This window comes from Sabethes cyaneus, chromosome 3 (genome assembly GCF_943734655.1).
Source record: "Sabethes cyaneus chromosome 3, idSabCyanKW18_F2, whole genome shotgun sequence".
In the NCBI taxonomy this organism is placed as follows: Eukaryota; Metazoa; Arthropoda; class Insecta; order Diptera; family Culicidae; genus Sabethes; species Sabethes cyaneus.
Window position 1 is genome coordinate 249385849 of NC_071355.1, and position 23189 is coordinate 249409037.

The 23189-nt window shown below is 41.0% G+C and overlaps 2 protein-coding genes across 6 annotated transcripts in view; one reads left to right on the forward strand and one right to left on the reverse strand.

The window, feature by feature from the left end:
- LOC128744471 (P protein) overlaps nucleotides 1–17215 on the forward strand; it is an 88138-nt gene extending 70923 nt beyond the window's left edge. For all 5 annotated transcript variants that reach the window (XM_053841513.1, XM_053841514.1, XM_053841515.1 and 2 more), the window contains 9 exons: nucleotides 13005–13406; nucleotides 13470–13654; nucleotides 13719–14453; nucleotides 14516–14845; nucleotides 14913–15070; nucleotides 15134–15323; nucleotides 15378–15525; nucleotides 15587–15680; nucleotides 15754–17215. In XM_053841513.1, the coding sequence (XP_053697488.1) occupies nucleotides 13005–13406; nucleotides 13470–13654; nucleotides 13719–14453; nucleotides 14516–14845; nucleotides 14913–15070; nucleotides 15134–15323; nucleotides 15378–15525; nucleotides 15587–15680; nucleotides 15754–15838 (2327 nt within the window). In that variant the 3' untranslated portion in view covers nucleotides 15839–17215. The remainder of the gene's footprint in view (nucleotides 1–13004; nucleotides 13407–13469; nucleotides 13655–13718; nucleotides 14454–14515; nucleotides 14846–14912; nucleotides 15071–15133; nucleotides 15324–15377; nucleotides 15526–15586; nucleotides 15681–15753) is intronic.
- Nucleotides 17216–20145: 2930 nt separating this feature from the next.
- On the reverse strand, nucleotides 20146–21976 carry LOC128741059 (uncharacterized). Its single transcript, XM_053836636.1, has 3 exons — nucleotides 21494–21976; nucleotides 20470–21403; nucleotides 20146–20409 (listed from the first exon to the last, which is right to left on the reverse strand). Exons 1-3 carry the CDS (start codon nucleotides 21826–21828, stop codon nucleotides 20146–20148), a joined length of 1533 nt encoding a protein of 510 aa, XP_053692611.1. The 5' UTR covers nucleotides 21829–21976.
- Between the last annotated feature and the right edge of the window lie 1213 nt (nucleotides 21977–23189).

Sequence of the window (23189 nt, forward strand, 5' to 3'; positions counted from 1 at the left end):
GGCGAAATACGTATCTGTCATTGAATAAAATACACATAGTAGAATTAAATTGGATAAGTTTTCTTATTTTTTATTTTTAGGTTTCGAATTCTACTAAGACGCTCCAAAAACTTCAGTCAATCATGACTTGTGCGTTGGCAGGTCTTCTTTCAGGGGCCAAATTAAGCACAGCTACGTTCCTCATGCAGCTAGATTTCTGGAATCACGCCATGGTAGACTGCGCAAAGCATTTTTCTCTACCGCTTCGATTCTAGTGCTCCAAATTTGCTAATAATGACCCTAGATCACAGATTCGAATTCCAAAACAGATCTTATAAGTAAATAGCACAATGATCGAAAAAAATAAGCGTCACTGAAACCCTAAGCTGCCGCAACTCGCATAACAGTTCCATTTTCTATGGAGTTTCCCATATAAATGGCACTGATATGCGAGTAGCGGCAGTAAGCGATTTAATAAAAAATATATTCAAGATGCTTATTGGCTCTGGAGGTGATGATCGGCATAAAAAACCGACTGCCAGATGGCAGGAGTGCTAGCTCTCCTTCGTTTACAAAAATAAAAAAAAAGAGCAGTGGTCCAAGGTTGCTCCCCTGCGGTACGTCGGAGATGTTGCAGAACGAGCCGGTAAATTCGGACCCAATTTTCACACTCAACCTCATACCTAACAACGAGTGTAGCCGCTTACAAAACGGTACGGAAACTCTCAGCTTCTCAAGTCATGCAAGGAAGATACCGTCATCCACCCGATCAAACGCTTTCAAATCCTTGTACATTCATGTTGTGCAAGCAAAACGAGACGAAATCAACGAAATTCGAAGAGACTAAACGTTTTAGAAAAAACATGCTGATCTGAAGAAATGTAGTATTGACAACTAGCGAACAAAGCAAAGCGAAGTCCAAACCCGTGCTGTCGAAAACATTCTCAATTCTCAAATTCGACAGGGATTGGTTAACTGAATGTAACATCAAGAGCGGGGTAATAGGTGCAGATATATCGGAAATCGGGCCAATTTGTTTGGCAGGATCTAACCTGCGATTGTTTCTGTTTAACACTGGGTTAATTTGTGTCAGGTCGTGTAAATAGAAACCGGCTAAAAGCGCATTACACGCGGAAGCGTGAGAGCGTTAGTAGTCGATGCTAAGGCAACCGATTACAGGTCATTCGACGCTAGATGAGAATATACACACTTCCAGCTGAGTCGATATGTTCGCTGATACTCCTGGCGTCATCCTCACGGATGAGGAAGTTGATTAGATTGCACGGATACTCAGAGAACGGCTGCCGCGGGATTTGCTACCGTTCTGCTGATTACGATTACTTCTAAAGACGAAAAATGCGCTCCCGAACAGGACAGGGACAGGGTTCCGTTGAAACAACTGTATCGAAGTTCTACTCTGTTACAGAAATATGTCGAAGGCCGTGCACGTTCTGGTAGTAAATCAGCTGCGGATTGAAAGAGTTCTACTGCGAGTCAGGCACAGAGCTGGGAATGAAAACTGCCCCATCAGAAGAATTATTATGGGAGTTGTTGTACATGCCTGGTCTAGAATTTTGGAAGCCCAGTTACGCGCACCTACACGCAGGACCGGGCAGTATTACGACGCCCACACACAGTGGCCCAAAAGGGCGAAAAGCGGAACTTTTTTCCCAGTGTCTTTTGCTTTCATTTGATCATTTATGGTCTTCAGTACTTTTGTTCGTATGAGTATCCCCTAAAACTGTCAAAAGTTCGTCATCGCTTACTATAATGAAAATAAAAAAATAACTTTTTTGTGTTAGGAAATATAGATATAGTTTCTTCGGCAAAGTTGTAAATATTGTAAAAACAAGCAACTTTGATGAAGAAATAAAATTTCTATCTTTATCGAGTGCTGAACTATAAGGCATATTCTTTAAAACTCCTTTAAAAATTGGTTTTTCATCCATAGCTTTTGCTAGTTGCATTTTACAAGAATACAATGTTGTAGGCAATTATCGAAGCTCTCAAAATACTCGTTTTTGCAAAAAACCGCAAATCACTTGGATCCTTACTTGCTGAGTTATCGCATATTCAAGCTTTAAATTTTCACAGTTTAACGAGCCCGTGGGGTAAAATGGGGCAAGCGGATTTATGAAATCAGCGCTTCATCTTAAAGCTTAAGTCGAGTACTATAAACTTGTAAGGGTTCCGCTTGTCCTCAACCACCCAAATGAGAGTACGGCAAGCATACCTTTTGAGTGTCTCGTGTTCGCTAAAGGCTCGATACACGTCCATTTTTTGTGTTAGTAAATAGACACATGATTTCTTCGGTAAAGTTATGGCAAATATAAAGCGACTTTGCCAAAGAAATGACAATTCTATTCCTATCGAGTGCAGAACTGTAGAGCATTTTCCTTGGAAATTCTTTAAAAATTAGTTTTTCATACTTAGCTTATGTTGGTTGCATTTTACAGGAATATATGGTTCTAGGTGATCATTGAGGGACTCAAAATACACGTTTTTGCAGAACATTGCAAATCTCTAAAACCTTCTCTTATAAAGTTATCGCTTTTGGCTCGTGAAGTTAAGGAAAAATAAAGCTTAAGAAAGCGATAACTTTGTAATGAAAGATCCTAGAGATTTGCAACCTTCTGCAAAAACGTGTATTTTGAGAGCTTCGATAATTTCCTAGAACATTGTATTCTTGTAAAATGCAACCAACAAAAGCTAAGTATGAAAAACCAGTTTTTAAAGAAGTTTTAAAGAATATGGCCTATAGTTCAGCACTCATAGATCACTCACAGCACAGCACTCACTCATCACAAGATAGAAATTGTATTTCTGCATCAAAGTTGCTTGTTTTTACAATATTTACAACTATGCCGAAGAAACTATGTCTATATTTCCTAAAACAAAAAAGTTATTTTTTTATTTTCATTATAGTAAGCGATGACTAACCTTTGACAGGACTAGGAAAAAAGCTCCACTTTTCGCCCTTTTGGACTACAGTGCCACACTCGTGTGGTGTAGTTTTCTCACACACGCGCACTCGTTCTAACGAACACGCCAGTAGAAGCATCTCTTTCGGACTCTTGCTCTTATTTATTTGTAATGAGCTATTTAGCTAACAGCCACAGTTGTCGCTCTCGTTTATCATTGCAGCCCGACCACTCGCGATACCGATCACTCGCGAGGGCTCGCACCCTCACTCGGGTGTAGAATCGAGTGCGAAGATGAAGAAGAAATGAAAAAGTAATACGAAATCTCTACCCCACTGCGCCACTAGCCCTCACGGGCAGCTGATTGCTCACGAGTTGTTTGACTCGCGAGCGGTCTATTCAGAAAAACGCGTCGCGAGTGAGTAGGTAGCAGAATGTCTGTACACAGCAACGGCGTGGAGGCAGTTTGTACTACGCAAATGTTTGTACTAAATTGGCAAATGTTATGCCATGTCTTATTTTTGTCATTTTCAGTCAGTACATTTGCTGAGAAGAAAACAATGTGTTTTTCTGGTACAGACATCAGTTTGATTAACGTGCGCTTGATAAAGAGTGAACAACAATTAATAGCTGGAAAGCAGATTGCTAGCCGATCATTGTTACTTGTCAGTACAGCTGCAGACCCTTTAAAATTTAGTTGCAATCTTTGAAGTCAATTTTTTCACGGTTTTTCAACTTCCCAAGCACAGACGATACAACCGTACGCAGTCTAACCAAGTGCACTTTATTATTGCTACTAATATTTTATTTTTAAGGTATAATTCATGTTTTGGCAGATCTAATTTATGCAATGATGTGGAACAATTTCATCTCTAGTAACCACTGCTAAGATATGTATTCTAAAGAACACGAAAAGTTATAATTGTATGATAACCGTGAAGAGATTTGATCATTTAGGGAGAACTCTCGCGTAATTTTCCAAAATACCCTATCTAACATTGGGCGATTCTCTTCAATGTTCCTCTTTTCTGATTACAATGACAACCTAAATGCATTCGACGAAAGTTTTCTAAACGATTAGCTGGTAGACAAGTGCAATTATATCGCCGTGATAAAACTGGATGATAATTTGGTTTAATTTTGGAAAATTATTTCTAGATAATATCTTTCATGATTATTGAGAAAATTAACCTGCTAATTTTGCAATGCAGAAAAGTAATTATATATTTTTTAAACAACCAAATAAAATCGAAAAAAAATTTCTTGGAGACTTAGAATTTGAAGTGATTCGAAGTGAAATTTAGATTAAATCTTTATTCATAGTAAATAAGTAAAAAAATAAGCAAAAATTTATTTTTCTGCCTTCTCCTACATGTCGTGGACCGCCTTTCATGTCGATTGAAACAATTGAAGGCATAGTTCTGAATGACAATCTTAATGATGATCGTCCAACAACCGGTTGCTGCTTTAGTGATAATAAAGTGACCGATTCGCTACTCAGTCGTTGCTAGCAAAATATATACACTTAACACCCAATTTCCTGTCTCGTGCCTTTCATCACATCGCCGGTCTCCGTTTCATGCTCATCTCACGACGGAACACGGCCTAGTAGTAGGTACTCGGCCTGGTACGTTGCAAATCATGACACGCCGTTTCGGGAAATGGCGGGATTACCGGCAACAATCAGTATGTCTATATAAATCACTGCCTATTTGTGCAGTCGTCGTCTTTTGCTGTCACTGCTGCTCCAATATCGGCTAATGATGGCAATGAGACCAACATTATCTTCGAGAAAAAAAAGGTTTCTCGGTTTTCAGGGATCAGACTGCCATGCAATGGCGATTATTAGCATAAAAAGTGTGCGAATTTGCCATGGTTCCTCCATAGGTGTGCCATAAATCAGTTCTGCTTGCTGAACAGCAGTGTAGGATGCGGAATGAATTCTGCTGGCAAGCAGCGGTGAGGAATAAATAGAACATAAACATAGGGCATTTTATCGTGCGTGTCTGAGAAAGTGGGCGGCATTCGAAATAAACATTGGACGAAACATTCAAAAGGAGTTTGGTAGAATTTCCGAAACTCAAGTTGATTGAAATTGAAAGGTTTTATTTTCAAATCTCCAGCTTACTTGTAAAATTTTATTTTCTTGACAAAAAAACACTTACTTCGAACGTCGGCTGAATATTAATTATGTCATAAACGGAACCGTAATATAGAAATGATAGGATGTGCCATTAGAAGCAAAAGCAAAAAAAGGAAATAAAGTCACAAACAAAAAAGACATTGACCTTCACCAATGCTGACCTAGCCGGCATTTCATCGTTGCTGTTTTTAGCAATAGCCTCCGTTCCGTAACAGCATTACGGCAGTTTCGTGCGGTTGCTTCCTGCCGGTCGGTGCCACCCCGGTAGCTTGCACGGACGCACAAACCGCCCACAGTAAAAACATTTCCACGAGGATAGAAAATCCCATGGAAAGCAAGACTAATAGTGAGTTCGTTTTTTTTTTCTCTTTCTTAAAGTTCATTCAGTTTCGCACGAGCCGGATTCATCTACATTGTGTTGGCAGCACTTTATGCTAAATTTGTGTGAACCCCGCAAAAAAAAATTCGCAACATTGATGGATTGTTTTTCCGGAGTGGCGCCTGTGACGCAAACGAGTGCCATTGGATCCATCGATTTGTCGCTTCGCAACTTGATGCGAGCGAGGGTTAGAAAATTGATAATCCTCGCGACCCACCCAGTCAAGCAGCAACAACGATAGACCATGGGAGATGGCGATATCAAACAGCTGATCTTTTCGGCCTTTAACTTGTAACCGAGCTCCGCTTGATGGCATTATGTAATCTTCCGATTAAAATAAAGTGGATGTGAAATATCCGCTTTTTCGGTCGTAAAACCATTAGCTACTTGTTCGGCGGAGAGCTGTGTCGTGTCGAGCGTTGTGTAATGAATTTGTTATGATCTGCATGATAAAGTCAGTAGCATTTTGTTTAAGGGATTATTTTTATTTGGCGTAATCGGAAATTCAATTTACTAACATTCCTTCGAGTACATTGAAGTTTTCTTAACCGAGCAGTTTTGTTTTTAATTTTGCTGTTTCTAACATTTCTATACATAGATTTCATCCAAATTGATGGGTGTCCTCTGCTCACACTATAAACGATTCGTAATTTGTCAATGGCAGACATTATTTATTATCTTTTCGCTCCCATGACAGCAAGCGCAGCGGTAACGGTCCCATACTAGACATTGTTCAACTGTAAGAAACCGTGCCATCATCACCAGGGACGGTGATGCGTTAATTAGCGCGAATTGAGAACAATTTTTCATTCATAAATGAGGCAAGCGTAGGCACTTGCATACTAAATTAAGCGTATGTGCAGCTAATGAAGATGACACTTGACACCGAGAACTTTGGCTGTCTGTCACCGCATTTAATAAATGGATTCCACTTATGGTGTAGAACTACCGAAAGACATTTTCGATCGCCATTTCTTTCTCTAGCGATTCATAAACCTGACCTGTCCAACATCGACGCGGCTGGCAGTGAGCCGGAATGACAGATAATCAATAAATCAATTTTACCTTTTAAGCCCTGCTTAAAATTAAAATTGCACTGACGAGCAAGCAAAGAGGGTACGAAACCGGCCGGCAACCGGTTACCGCATAAAGGGTAAAAAGGACTTATGCTGGAGTGCAGACACACAGTGAGTGCAAAAATAGAATTCCATTTCCGACACCGGCCGGCCGGGTCCCGTGTGATAGCCCAACCATATGTGTGGTATGCCGGCATGACAGAGTTGGTTGGTTGGTTGGTTGCTGTTAAAAATAGTAGATAACATTGACATTCTCCCCGATGAATACCCTAACTCTTCTGGCAAGCAGCAGCAAATAAAGGACGATGTTGGCTTGGGGTATCGCTGACTTGTACAGGCACTCCTGGGGGTTCCCACCACCAGCTGTGAAAAGGAAATTAAACATGTATTTTTAGGCACAATAAACTGCCGCTCTGGTAACAAGTAACTTCTAGTGGTTCCAGGAAAATCCATCAGCAGGCAGTCTAATTCAATTCATTCAGCAACCAGAAGGATATGATAGTGTTTTCTTGTACGAAACACATATTAACTTTTAGTTTAATTTTTCGGTTAAAACAGAACTTCGAATGATAACGGAAGCCTAATGGTTCATATTGGTCCACCCTACCCGAATCCAATCGCAAATATGATGGCGTGCAAGAGGCGTCTGCCATGTTAACGTGTTCGAAATTATGAATTGTTTATTTAGTGCTATCCTGTTTTAATGATTCCAATAAACACTGCCCAAGGGGCTGTGCCGTTCTGGCGCGAGATTCGCTCTCTTCGAGAGCTTTTCGTGCTAGACCTAGGCTAGAAAGTGTGAATTTCATTCTATAGATATTCCCATTTGGAATTTGCTAATGAATAAATTTGCATGAGGTTAAGTATGGTACATTGATTTAGAAATACGATAATCATTTTATATCTAAAATTTCGTGGAAGACCATCTCACAAAAGGGTTTGGCGAAATTGATATGTTCATGGAAGGTGTTTATAATTGATATGTAGGTAGGTATCACATAAAACTCGGAAATGAATAGTAAAATCGATTGATTCAAAGATTGAACACGAAAAAATTGGAAACACGAAAAGTGCTGCCCCATTTATTTATGGGTGCAAACGGTCAAAAGTTCACTGTTGAGAGTGGCGTACATAGCGAATAGAACCACAGTAGGCATTGTTGTCAGGATAAGCTTATTTGTTTACATCAAGGCGTCAGCAGAAATCACGGACTTTTCGCTTGTGAGTTAACTGAAATGTTGTATTATTCCAAACGGATGTTGCGCAACAGCCATTGGCGTAGCTAGAGTGGGTGCCTGGGGTACCAGGCCCCTTCCAGAATTCCGTAGGCCCCCTCCAGAAATTTTCCCCATTGGAATTTTAAAACTGGAAAAAAGTTCAGTGTATATGTTCCCACTGCGCAGATATTTTCTTTCTCACTAGGCATCGCATACGCGTAATTGTCGTCGTCATTAGTAGCATAGTAACCACCCCGGGTCATGCTGTTTCAAGCAGTCGTCTCCATTCAACTCCATCTTGGGCCAATCGTCGCCAATTTTCCAGTCTCAGAAGTCGCAAATCACTTTCGACCTGGTCGACCCATCTTGCACTTTGAGCCTCCCTGTTCCTGATACTGTTCCTGATGTGCAGTTGTTAAAGAGAACTGTTTTCGTCGCACTGTAGCCTACTGACTTTCACCAGCTGAAAATGGCAAACTCTCCAAACAGGGCTTGCAGCTCGTGATGCATACGGCTTCGCAACTCTTCGCTTTTAGTTTGTACTCCACCATATATTGTCCGTAGTACTTTCCCGCTCGAACATGGCAAGGGCGCGTACCGTCCGCGGGAAGCACGCGTTTGTTTGCTTTGACTCTCTTTCTTTCATGTATTTTGTCTTCAACGCATTTATGTTTATCGCACTTCTCTTATACTTCGCTTTCATCGGATCACACCCTCTAGTGTGATGCCGTCACCTTGTCGCAACCTTCACCGTGTCTCAAAGGAACTCGAAAGGTTCGCCGAGATGCACACGAAACACATCACTCGATCCAAAGCTCTGATCAGTTGTGGCAACTGTTTGTGCATCATCTGCCATAGCTGGTCTCGATCGACTGTATCGTATGTTGCTTTGAAATCATTAAAGATGTGATGCGTGAACACGTTGTACTCCCAACATTTCTGCAAGATCTGTGGTAAACATCTGGTCCGTAATTGCGCGGGCCCTCATGAAGCCCGCCTGGTATTTCCCTACAAAACTTTGTGCTATCGGTGACAGCCGGAGTACCAAGATAAATGAAAATTTTTTTGGAAGGCACCCCCTAGGCCCCCTCCAGGGATATTTCCTAGCTTCGCCAATGGCAACAGCCTGAAACGATTGGGAAAACGACTGACGATCGACGGGACACCCAGAAGTATCAGAAAAGCAGTGGCAACTAATCCTAATATTCATTCGGAAGGCAGTGTTTTTTTACGCAATTCGGAGCTGTCATCAAGATTTTCGGTTAGACACATTATTTGTGTAATTCTACGGTTACGAAGCAAAAAAGAGAGTTGGCTTGAGAAGCTCCAAGGCGCAAGTAGCAGAAGACTGTAACTAAATTTAAAAATGTTATGCATGAGGCGACGGTCCATTATCGATCCTGTGCCGAATCCCCTCGACTACCAGCTGAATGTACTTCGTTCTGGACAGCATACATTCATCGGGTGCGAGGTTTTGCCCACAGTCTACGACCACTTCCTGGTTCTCTGCTAAGAAAAGGTTTGGCAACCGTTTCATAGTGCATTCTGACCGCGTGCCCAGCCCAACGCAGCCTGCCACATTGTACTATCTTCTTCATGTCAGCATATTTGTATACTTGATACAGCTCATGGTTTATGCATCTGCACTACACTCCATTTTCCATTTTGCCAACAAGTATTGATCACAGAATTCTAACCTCAAAAACCTCAAGCACTCGTCGATCAGCTTCCTTTTGCATCTGTAATTCTTTTCCGTAAAAGTCCACCGAGAGGATTAGTGCTTTGTAAATCGCTAGTTTTGTGCGAGTTTGCAAACAACGGGACTCTACTTGGCTACGTAATCCGTAAAAAGCCAGGTTCACAGCAGCGATTCGTCATTTTACTTAGCGGCTTACATCGTTGTACAAGGCACGAGCACACCAAGGTGTTATATGAATTTCTCCACTATTTCTTATCATTCCCCATCCAGTTCCACCTCGACACCAACACCATTTGGATTTCCACGTTCCCTGCCAGCAACCATGTACTTCGTTTTACCGGTATTAATGGTATGTCCCGCTCCCGTTGAGTATGTCCCAGCTACTTCCGTTTGAAAGGACTAAAGTCCTATTCCATCGCTCTGCAAAACCAAGTAGCATGCGGGAATTGGTTATGATAGTCCCATTCCTTCCCACTTTTGTTATTCGTACTGCACCTCCCAAGGCTATGTTGAATAGCAGATTAGAGATTGCATCTCCACTGCCGACGGTGTAGCCCTCCAGCGTCACCCGATATTCGGACGTCTGATTTTGGCCCATCCAGCGTCAGAAAAATCAGCATAATGAATGTCGTCGGAAAAGTAATGTTCTAGCGTCATCTGCCACAGCTCATTTCGTTTTACTGAATTGTACGCCGCCTTAAAGTCCACAAACAGATGGTGAGTCTGCAAGTTGTACTCCCGGAACTTGTCTAGTAACTGAAGCAGGGTTAACATCTTATTCGTCGTGGAGTGACTCACTCGAAAAATAGCTTGGTATTAGTTTAGCAATTCTTTATTTAACTGTACCATCTCAGCAAAACGGGAAGTCTGGCAGCAAATAAACACTTAAGGAAGCTCTACAGGGTTTCACTGATGAAATATGATTGGGTCATTATGGGTGATGAAACTTAGCACTGGAAGAATATTTTCGGACGAATTCCTGAACAACCTAAAGATAAAATAAAAAAAGTCATTTTTTAGCAAACAATCTACAGGCACGAATTAAAAAGTTCAATGGTTGGAGAAATCGCAAAAAAATAAATATTTAATCGATCAAAATCCCTCATGAACATAACTATTCATCTGCTCCGCCGACACTGCAACCAACGGCTTTTGATTTTATCGCTCTCAGGACGCTCAACGGTAACTAATTTGTTTCAAGAACTGGTGAATGGATGGCAAGTAGATACAATTTATACAGACATGTCTAAGGCTCTTAACGTAATAAATGTAGTTGCGATTACATCATTGCAGTCGAAGAATGGAATAGGCGGTATAAACACCGACGAACCGACATGACATCCCATATATTTTCCTTAAAAAACTTGTTTCCGAACATTTGAATCATCGCTATTTATCTTGGAAAAGTAGAGAACAGGTTTGGCAGAATGTCATTCACTAACAATGTGTGACCGACACGCAAAAATAAAAACACACTAAGGGCACAAGTGAATGCATAAAGCCCTTTGTAAAAATTACTTTATCCTTTGTTTTTGCAACACACAAAGAATTACCGGGTTATTTCCGATATTTATACAGATTTCCGTTAAAACAAACTGAATTTTGCATAAATCTGTCTGCCGCGCCATTGTACATCTCTCTGCTGTTTGACATAAGCGATCGCTCGTTTGTAAGCAAGTGATCGCTTGATTGCAAGATCTTGTGAGTCAAAAATGAAACGCCCGTGTCATGTCAGTTCGTCAGTGGTATAAATCTGAGGTGGATAAGCGGTTATCTATAGAATCGATCGCAATATGTCAAGATTGACCAGAGCAAGTCCGTTTCGTTCCCGGTTTGGTCTGGTGTGCTTCAGGGAAGTCATCTTGAATCATTGCTTTTCGTCACAGTGATGAACGAGCTCCTGGAACTTCTCCCTGGAGTTAATATCTTAATTTACGGTGACGATGTGAAGGTTTCTCTCCATCTGAAATTCGTTAAAGATTGTCGAATTCTTCAGGATAGTGTACAACATTTCATCGATTCTTTTTTTTGCAAAACGTTTGGCCTAAAAGTGCCACTTAGTTGGTATCGTACCTCGAAACCTGGTCTAACAACGACTGTCGTATGTTCGAATCTCGGCTAGGTAGGCGGTGCTGATAGATAGAGACAGTAGGATTGTTGCACTAGCCCCGTAACTATTCTGTACTCTAATAGCCAACTGTGAAGTCTGTCGATAAAGAAGGGTGGTCAAGTCAGAAAGCACGTTTAAGACCAAGGCTTCGCTTTTTGGCCTAAAAATTAATACGAAGAAGTGCAATCTGGTTTCCTATACCCGAAAACCAAATAAATTGCTATTGGATTATTTAATGGATGGTGAAATTATGCCAAGAAGAGAGTGTATCCGATCTTGGGGTTAAAATGGATAGCGAGCTTAACTTCATGCAGCATACTGAAAAGGTTGTCGCAAAAGCAAATTCGTTATTTGGCTTGATCAAACGCCTCAGCAGAGAGAAGGACCCACATACTATCATCTCATTGTACAATACCTTGGTACGAAGTGGGGTTGACTACGCAAGTGTAATATGGCAACCATTCTACAAAGTGCATAAAAAGCGTATTGAGTGAATCCAAAAGAATTTTATTCACTATGCCCTGCGGAATTTGGGATGATCCGGAGAGATGCCCAACTATAAATCGTTATGTTTATTGATTGGAACGAAAAGCTTGGAGAACAGAAGGCGTACAACAGATGCTCTGTTCTTGAAGGACATAGGTTAAATTAACCATTAGTGGACCAGTTAGTACTTGAGTAGTTTTCTTCTACGAATTACTTTAAACTGGTAACGCTAAACACGCAACCGATGGCACTTACAATTCGAGTAACTTTCGATTAAGCCTAAAAGATATCAATTTATGTTACAAATCTCTATATTTTACAAATTTTATGAAACAGATTGGAATGTCCGCTTTCCTTCAATGGACCTTGTGGTTTACAATAGGATAGCGACCGGGTCCATTATAGGAATTCTAGCGTATTTTGCATGAAGAGGGTCCACTAATGGCGACATTTCGTATTGTTAACCATAAAATGGACCCTAACTTGTTGAAGCTGCCGATTAAAAAATACTGGACGATTGTGAAAAATTATTTCTTTAAACTGTATTGATTCTTCTGTCAAGGTTTGGATAATGGTTATTTGTACTTACAGAAGAATGCTTGGATAGCTCTAGACCCTCTTATCCAGTAACTCCTATCCCTACCTCTTTGTGCTACCAACTGAGGTACTGACACGATAAGATCGTGTAACAACCACCGGTAGAATCTGCTGAATAGCTTTTTTGCTTAAAAAGCAAATGAGCCGTGGCTCGATACTAAATATATTATCCTGTTTTAAATCTGTCGACAAGATCCATTAGCTGGTCCAAGGTTATAGTTGGGGCTTCACGGTCTATACTTGCTGACTATGGACAGAGCTGATGGCCGCTGGATCGGTTGGTAGGTAAACTCGCGGAGGCGATTCGTTGATTATTGAAACTACTTACGATGGAGACGCATGACAATCAATATAAAACAAAAAAATTAAATTTACTAATTTTATTCAAACTCAACAGGTCCGGATGACGACCCGCTGCCGAATGACGACCCGGCGGCAGAGGACGGTGACGACAACAGCAAGGAGTTTATCACAATCAAAGTCACCAACGCCGACACGAGCCCGGATGGAACCGATGGCACTAGCGGCAAGCTGACGTCCGGTGTCGCGACACCCCAGAGCATGAAACACCATCAAAATGGACCGAACACAACGGCCAACGGGGAGGGAGCGGACGAACACGAAGTCACAATGCCCGGAATGCACGGGCATGCTCAGCCGCACCAGGGAAAGCTGTTCGGTTACGTCAAAATCAGCTGCCTGCTGGTGACGTGGCTCATCTTCACCGGCTTTCTGATGTCGAAGAACGAAAAGGAACTTGAACCGCGGCAGATGTCGGTACCGGAGGGGAAAGTTCGAAGTAATTTTTGGTGGCTTTAAACTTTCAATTAGGTTTTGACTAGTATCTTTTTTCACCTTACAGCGTACATTCTACCGGACACACCTCCCGGTTCTAGAGTAGGGATCTACCTCAAAGGTGCCTTTCTGAACGATCAGCAGCACAATATGACGAGCAACTACGTATCAGTGAACCTGCAGCTGCTCTACACCAGTAGCAATAGTTCCAATCTAACTTACATACAGGAACATGATGTGAAGCACATCGAGGTAAGTATTATTATTGATTGAATGCCGCTCTCATCTTATGTGTTCTTATCTCATATGTTTGCAGAACGTAACAGACGCCTGGTTAGTGCCAATACCGGTGAACCCAGAGGTAATGGATCGACAGGACGAGATCACTCGCAAACACGTGTTCGACATCGGTACCGCGAGCCATCGAAAGGTTGTGAACGGGAAGGCGATGATCCGAGTTCGATTGACTACCAATGCGGACACTGACGTTCCCGTCAAGTTCACCTACGATTCGACACCCATCGACAAGGAGATGGGCGTAATATACGCGGCGATCGTATTGCTAGGTCTGTACGTGCTGATCATTTGGGAAGTTGTGAATCGTACCTTCGCGGCGATCGTTGCTTCGACTTTGGCGATTGGTGTCCTAGCAGCGATGGACCAGCGGCCTAGTATGCCGAAGTTGATCTCGTGGATTGACGTCGAGACACTCCTGCTGTTGTTCGGAATGATGATCATGGTAGCAATTCTGTCGGAAACCGGTATCTTCGACTTCCTCGCCGTTTATGCCTATCAGGTAACCAACGGTAAGGTGTGGCCCCTGATCAACTGCTTGTGCATATTTACGGCCGTTCTATCGTCATTCCTGGATAACGTAACAACTGTGCTGCTAATGACACCCGTTACGATACGACTGTGTGAGGTGATGGAACTCAATCCGGTACCGGTTCTGATGTCGATGGTTATCTACTCGAACGTCGGAGGTACGCTTACACCGGTAGGCGATCCGCCGAACGTTATCATCGCTTCCAACAGCTATATTTCTAAAAATGTGAGATCTTTTTGTCCTTCAAACCGTGTCCGCAATCTAAGCTTATTTTTTGCCGTTTCCAGGGAGTCAATTTCGCTACGTTCACCCTGCACATGGCAATCCCCATTGCGATCGTGATGGTCACGACCTACTTTCAGCTGCGAATGAAATTCCGAAACATCAACGATCTACGTTTCAACGAACCCCAGGATGTGCAGGAAATTCGCCACGAGATTGCCGTGTGGCAACGTGCTGCTGCTTCGCTGTCGTCCTACTCCAAAGACGAGGACCTGGTACGTGAAACCCTGCTCAAAAAGGTCAACCGTCTGTCGAGAACGCTCAAGAAGAAACTGGTCAGCGGATCGGTTCCGGCTGAAAGCTACAAATCCACACTGGAGGAGCTGAAGAGTAAGGTTAGTCTCAGTTAGAGTTAGTTTATTGTTTGTTTGTTTTTCTAACGGACTAATGATCTTTCAACAGTACCCGATTAGGAACAAGGTGCTTCTGGTCAAATCTGCCCTCACACTTGCCTTCGTCATCACATTCTTCTTCCTACATTCGGCTCCCGATATACAGAAACTATCGCTCGGCTGGACCGCGCTTCTGGGAGCCATACTGCTTCTGATCCTTGCAGACAGGTAAGTAACTAAGGCGTTGCTTAAATCTAGAAAACAAATAAAATTAAATTCGCGTTTTAACAGGGAAGACATCGAGTCGGTAATTGCCCGCGTCGAGTGGTCCACCCTGCTGTTCTTTGCTGCCTTATTCATCCTAATGGAAGCCCTTGCCGAGCTCGGACTGATCGACTGGATCGGAAAGCAGACGGAGAATGTAATTTTATCCGTATCGGAGGAATCTCGTTTAGCTGTTGCCATATTAATTATTCTCTGGGTAGGTGTTCGGGTTGATTTAAAAAAAAATAGTTGATAACAGGTTATCTTGCAGGTATCTGCCTTTGCATCCGCCTTCGTTGACAATATTCCGCTGACAACGATGATGGTCAAAATCGCCATCGGGTTGGCCGAAAATGAGGCCCTAGATCTGCCCCTGAATCCCCTCGTGTGGGCACTGGCCCTAGGAGCTTGTTTAGGAGGTAAGTTATAATTTAGAAATATTCAATAAAAATTACTACAAGATAAAATTTAACCTTGCAGGTAACGGTACGCTAATCGGTGCCTCCGCTAATGTAGTTTGCGCCGGAGTTGCTGAGCAGCACGGCTATAGGTTTACCTTCATAGAATACTTCAAGTGAGTCAATCCATCCATCCAATCCACACTGTCAAATCGTCCTGGAAAATATTACCCTCTTTTCCTTCCACAGGGTCGGTTTCCCCGTAATGGTTGGCAGCATAATCGTGTCGACCATCTATCTACTGTTTGCCCACGTGGTTTTCACCTGGCACTGATCGAGTAGTACAGCCCCAGAAACTATTCGTCAAATCGTGCGCTGCCATAGTATTCGAATCGGTTAATAGAGGAAAAATCCGATTGTCTACATTCGAGCCGCTGCTGCCCGAGCACGATCGGATCTGGCGAACAAGCAAACAAACAAAAGATGTGATATCCTTCCGAAATCCCAATCAACCCTAGAGTTACTATTGTTTATTGTCTAAAATCCAGAGTTGAAATAGCTTTAAAAGAAAAGAAGAAAGTGGAAAGGAAAAGAATATTAAGAATACTTGTAGTTAGAGCAAAACAAACATCGAACCACACGCGATAGAAATATCTGTATTGTCGGAAAATCATTCGTCAATTTCAACTGCGAGTGTCTTGAAACTTTTTGAAAGCCGACGACGCTGGCAGTTATTGTAGCGACCAAACAAGATTAACAATTGTTATTGCACACTGAATATCAACGTAGGCTTAAGCCAGCATTTCATCCAAAATTTCATCTCGAGTGAGCTGTTTCCCCTTTAAACCAAAACACACATCTATACCTCCGTTTTCCTTCTTTTTTTTCTCCTAGTTACGTTTCCCTATTTCTCTGATATCCGTTTATTGTAAAAACGTTTTGTATTGTATATTTACAAAAAAAAAACATTAAAAAGTTGTTGAAATTAGCAAGGTAGTTGTTCGTCAACAGAAAAAAATCATACTTTGTTTTTAGTTAGTTCCAAATAGCTGATAGCGTTAGTAAAGTTAGATCGCCAACAGATGTAAAGAGTTATATAATTTAATGGTAAAGAAATACATTCCATCAAAATCAAAACCAAAAAAGTGAACCAACGTTTTGGGTAAAAAACCAGAAGTGGAGAAAAAAAACCTAACACAATCGAATGATGCGACTAGCAGAAAACAACAAAATAACGTTAGCAAAGAGGTATATTTTTAGAAGCATAATTTATCCAATAGCGAAAATCACACACACACACTACAAAAGTCAACTAAAATCTAGCAAGAATAATTCAGTTAGATGAAAACTAAACATAATATGTTATTTCATAACTAGACGGATAAAATTTCACTCTTAAAGCAAAGCAAATTAGTGCTAATATTAGTTGAAGCTACACGTTAAAATGCAAAATCGTTACGAATTTATTAAAACTCATTTTGTTTAGCTACTTAGTCGAAGAAAGTTTCAAAAACAAACAAAAATGTACTATCAAAAAAACCAAACTAAACCGTGTTTAGCAGGATGCGATTGGTTGGCAGCTACTAAGTACAACGGTTGGCAGCAATGACCGACAGCAGCGGTTTGCCGACTGTGTGAAAAGTGAAATGTGTTGTGACTGACAGCATACATGGGCGGAACAATATAAAGGATGAAGATGAAAACTGTAAATAGCGAAAATTTTCTATTCAAAGAATCAATGCAAAATAGATAACTTTGAAAAATTTTGTAAGGTGTTTTACTTGCTATCTTCCAAAAAAAAAGGTCGGTATCGTTATCTCAACGCTTTCAGCCACGTGTTTGACATCATATTTTTGCTTACCATCCTTGTTGTACTATTTGCATTTTCCTGTTGACTTTTGTTTAATGACATAGTTCATTTAGAATTGGAACAAACTTTTGCTCATATTGTGGCGCTGGACGGCACTGGTGGTAGACGGATTTGGAAGTTCTTAGCGCCCATGTGTCGGAAATTTTGTTAGCTTCGCCTATGTATTTTTGACATTCCGCAAAACGTCTGTATTTTGTATACAAACAACATGGAAGCCGAAAAAAGGGAAAAAATTGTGCACAGTTATTTGGAAAATACATTGTGGTCTGCATCTAGGCTAGCTAAACAGCTGAAATTGCCCAGAAGTACCGCATGGCGCGTTATCAAACGGTATAAGGAAACATTGACATCGATTCGGAAGCCTCATGCTAATCATCGGAGTGGAACTGTCAACCGGAAACTGCGTGGTAAGATTTTGAAGACCATCAAGAGGAATCCCAATCTGTCGGACCTTGATTTAGCCAGAAAATTCGGTGCTGCCCATAGTACCGTGAGGAGAATTCGATTCCGGGAAGGAATCAAGTCGTATCGAGCTAGAAAACAGCCAAACCGAACCATAAAAGAGAATAGTATGGCCAAAATCCGTACTTGAAAGCTATACGACCGGGTGCCTTCTGATGGACGATGAAACCTATGGCAAGGCTGACTTCGGGCAAATGCCAGGTTTTACTTGGCAACGGCTCGGGGGGATGTTCCAAGCAAATTTAAATTTGTTTTTGCCGACAAATTTGCTCGAAAATTTATGATTTGGCAGGGCATTTGCAACTGTGGCAGAAAAACGAAAGTTTTCGTTACAAATAAGACAATGACGTCGGAACTGTATACCAAAGGAGTGTCTCCAAAAACGAATTTTGCCGTTCATTATATCCCACCACCATCCCGTGATGTTTTCACCTAATGAGCCATATTACAGGAAAAGTTCGAGAATTCCTTCGAAACCGTGACGAATAATTTTATCCGCATTTTTTTTTTAATGTATGAAGAAAACGTTACATTAATACTATCTGAAGCAAGCTTTAGTTTAGAATTTAAAACATTTTTGTTTGTTGCAAATTGCACTTAATAATATATCCTACATACTTGTCTAACTTAAAACTAAAGCCCTAACCTAATGCATTCAAAACTTGATTTATTTCATGTACTGAGTGAGAACACTTCTCTTCGTATTTTAGCTTGTATGCAAAAGTACGAGATCCGGGGCAACTCGGGCGTGCAACTCGCTTGTTCTCGTCCAGGGGGCAAGTTCAGGATCAGGCAAATTATTCTGTACGCGCTGAAGCTTCTGTCTGTGTGTCTATCAGTGGGTAGATGATTTCTTTGCAAATAACCAGCTAATTCGACAGGTACTATCTAGCTCTAGCGTAAGTCTAAGATAATGAACCACATCGGACCACTAGATTACAGAGTCACCAAACCTAACTCTTACGTTCTCAACCAGAACAAGCCTCGACGGAGTGTGGGCCCCCAGACGAGACAAAAGGAGAGATAGGCTTTGGCCTCTTCTTGAGGACCTTTGGTAATGGACCAGAATGGTTTTGAATTAGGTGGCACTGAAGTTTCTAGAGCGTTTTAGTGGAATACGAAGATTGAATTTAAGGAAACTTTTTTCACAATTGAATTCCACTAGCTATTAATTTTATTCACGATAGATACGTATTTCACTTACGATTTGCAGGTTTCATCAGTGTCTGTTTTCAAACTGTTCGATTAGTTGGAGTTTTTCGGAGCTGCTGTTGGAAGAATAGCCCTAGAGAGACTGTTTGTCATAGATTTTTTTCTGCCAATTAGCCACCAGTTCGCTGGTATAGATATACATATCGTGCGTTAAGGGCCAAACAGAATGCTGCGTCAACGCATCCGTCAGCGTCAATTTGACAGTAAACCCATGGGAAAACTGTCAGAATAACGCTGACGGACGCGTTGACGCACCATTCTTTTTAATATATTTGTGGCAGCTCTGATCTAGATAGAGATCAAAAGCGAGAAGATGCGTTCCTGTTTGTCAAAGCTACCGGAGTCTTTCGGGAGGAGCGGAAACTTATCCGGTTACAGCTTCCCCCTTTCGAGTAGAGTTGATCCATTGAAGGACTGACTGATGATCATTGTTTTGTCCACTTCCCATATATCCTACGATGAATTGATAATCGCCATGGGAGACGATCAGATGACGACTTGGACTTGGAGTTCGAGCTGTTTACAGAATCTCGCTGACCTTTATAGCTGCAGGTGTCGAGAAAACTTTTCTCATCGTATTCAAAGCTCCAAAAATTTGAATGGTTGCAGCGCATATTTTTTGCATTTTATTTCCAGAATTCATTACTAAATGTTTAATGTACTATACCATAATTCATTACTAAATATTTTACTATAATTATTTGAACCATTAATAAACATTCAGTGCATAAATCTGTACTAAAATGCATTTGTAATCATTGGCATTGTTTGAAATATGGCTAGAACCAATTACTATTTTTCCCAATTCTTCTCAAGAATATTTAAAAATAAACTAACCCGACATTATCGAACATAAGACACATCTCAACATACCTGCTAGGTACTGTAATTAATAAACTATAAAAATACATTAACTTTTCGTTTTTCTTTGGCCATATGACCGATATGAAGATGCGTACCATGAGAACGTTTTCAATTACGCAAAAACGGATTCAATCTATGATAATTACCTTTATAAAAAAAGTTTTATTTCTGAATGGGAAAACCTATCACAAAGATTTAAACAAACCAATAAATACAATAGTTTTATTTTCGTGCTAAGGGTCAAAGGAATCAAATGTAACAAACTGTTTAGGCCTATCGAATCTAAACGAAACAGGAATCCTGAATTGATAATCATGCGTACTGAATATACATGATCGTCCACGTAACTGTTCCTCGCTGCCCGCAATAAGCGGGAATCGGTACCGATATGATCCTTCGACTTTAACCATGTCTACGTTCATCGAGTCCAAACCAGCCAGGTGAATATCTGCATCGTCCTCATTGCAATGAATACTGCATAGTACCAACGAAAGATGCTGAAAGTAATAAAATATGAAACTCTGTGATGGCATGAAATCATAAGTTTTACATTTTACCTTCAAGGATTGGCATCTGGCAATGCTGCGGAAGAAGTTAAGACCGATATGCAGGTGGCAAATTTCCAGTCGTTCGATGTGTAACAAAGTCGTTTCTAGCTCCTTTTCGTCAGGTATGCCTTCTCTGGAGTTTCCATGCCAAACCCACAGCGTCAGCTCTCTTACAGTTTCATTTGACTGTATAAATGGCTGCAAATATAAGTCCAACGCGTCCTTCAGGGTGAAATTTTCCATATTAATATACAATTTTTTCACACAGCTTTTAGTATCGATGCGAGTTTTCGCCATTACACTCATTGTTAAGGATAGTGTTTCCAACTTTGGTGCGATCAGCAACAGAGAATCGTTATCATCTTCGAATTTTGCATGTTCTATTCTGAGAAATACTAATCGTTCTGCTCGAACTGCGCCAGAGTTTCGTAATAGTACTTGGCTTAAATGGATCTGTTTCAGATTAACGAGATGATGGCACAAAACGGACAGGTCTAACGTACCATGTGGCAGATTAGAGAACGATATCATTAGACTTTCTAGATTTTTGCATTTATATAAAGAAGACAAGTTTGGAAGCAAATAATCCGGTTCCGGCCTCAGATGTGCCTCAAACCAGCGAAGCTTTGGAATTCGTTCAATAAAGGTAAAGTCGTAGCCTCCACTGCCGCCATATAGACACAATATCTCCAACTGGAACAAGCGTCCAGAAAATACATCATCAAAGTAGTGCGAGTAAAGAGTACATACGATTCGTTTAATGTTATCACAAGTCAAAATTTCCAACTCAGAGGTAGCATCATGGGAAGAAAATAGGTAAATCACTTCTAATTTGGGCGCTACAATGGTTACAGCTTTCGTCGTGCTTTCGACAGAATCGAACATAAATTCATTCCAATTTAGACGTTTCAAGTTTGGCATTATTAAACGGTACTGGGAATACCTAAAATTCGAATAATTTTTGGGTTCTCCATCATTCAACGTAACGGATAATTCCTCCACGAAGTCGAACCACTGCCGACCCTGAACGTACACGTAAAATCGATTCATACCGTCAGGCAGAATCTCGAGCAGTTCAATCTTCCGAGGAGTAAACTTGTCGGCACAGATAAGCAATATTTTCCGCATCGCTTTCTTTTCGCACGGTCCCTTGAAAGATATGGCTTTATATTGGCGATTGCTGTTTTCAACTACATCTGGGTAATCCAACATCTCTCGGTTAACGTTCAGTCGTCCTCGCCGACCGATTAATACTGCGGCAACTCGATTCCAGCGAACACAAACAAGGCTATTGCTTAGCAGATCGGGAAACGTTGAGTGGGACAGAATGTGCTCCAGCAATTCTGTTGGCAGAACGTTTAAATCCATTTTAAACTACGTTCAAACGATTCAATCGATAACTGCACGTATTCCTAGCAAAACTGGTGTGTTCAGTAGTTCAGCTTATAATACAATCACTAAAGCTTGTGGGTTTGAATCCGGCACAAGCACAAATTTAGCATGGAGCTAAAAATCAGCTGATAAACACAAAACAGCCGTGCCGTACTTACTACTTTGTTTACGTTTTACACGGACGCTGTTTTTTAAAGTTCATTTTAATCACCTGTATGTTCATTCGTTTCATGTTTTCATCGTTCCATAAGCAAAAACAAGTTCATCCAAAATGCATTTTACTATGCGGTTCTACAAAAATAATCTAATGTATACCGTGCTCCATCAATATCCGGACACTTAGCCAGGTCATATTTTTAATTTGCTCCGTAAAAAAAAATTTCGCAACATAACGATAAATACTTTGTACTATAAAACTTAAACTTATATCCCGAAATTTTCGCATCTCAATGAATTAAAATCCGGACACTTTTGAATCGTTTTCCAAACAACTTATCAATTGTAATAAGAAGTATTAAATAATCATTATTCTATACATTTTTTTTAATTCCACTTTTGAGTCATTAACGGTACGATTTTATTCAAGTTACGACACTAAAGAAGTTACCTACCTAGTCAGAGAACGAAAGTGATGAAGTACTTCTACATTAAATACCTTTCTGTTCTTGAAAACATATTCTCTGTGTTCATATTTGCAAGAAGAATTCTATGAATACGTTTGTCCATGTTTTGGCCCAAAAACTGCTTCCGAAATTGGGCTTTCCGGCGAAAAGTTAATGATAGTTAATGATAGGGTTACCAAGTGGCCGGTTTTTGGCCGGCCCGACCAGTTTTTCACTTACAAAGCCGGTGCCCGACCATTCCGGCAAAAAGGCCGGTTTGCTGACGTATGAAGCCAGATTTGTACTTTTTACCTGATTTTTTAAATGTTCTGATAAATTTATTGGTAATCCTGAGGAGTGGATCATTGAAGATAGCTAGTTTTGCAGTGACAATCAATACCTTGCTTCTGGCGGTAATATACATTCAATTGTCCACTAGCGCCAGAAGCAGGTTGTTACTACCTCCAATAGTTCATTCAATATTCGGTGTGGTTGAGACTGTGATGTCCTGCCGTTCCTGTGACTGCTCATCCCATTTACACGGGAAACTGTCAACGGTTACATGCTACCAGCGACTAGACACATTTACACATTGCCTGACACCCATGATTGCGACCTAATATTCTCTAGCGGAGTCCGAACTGTTCCTCCGGGAATGTTGGGAGTGGATGAGCACCTTGCGTATCGTACCTTGGTACACTCATATTCGAAACCTTCGTAATTTTCAGTACATAC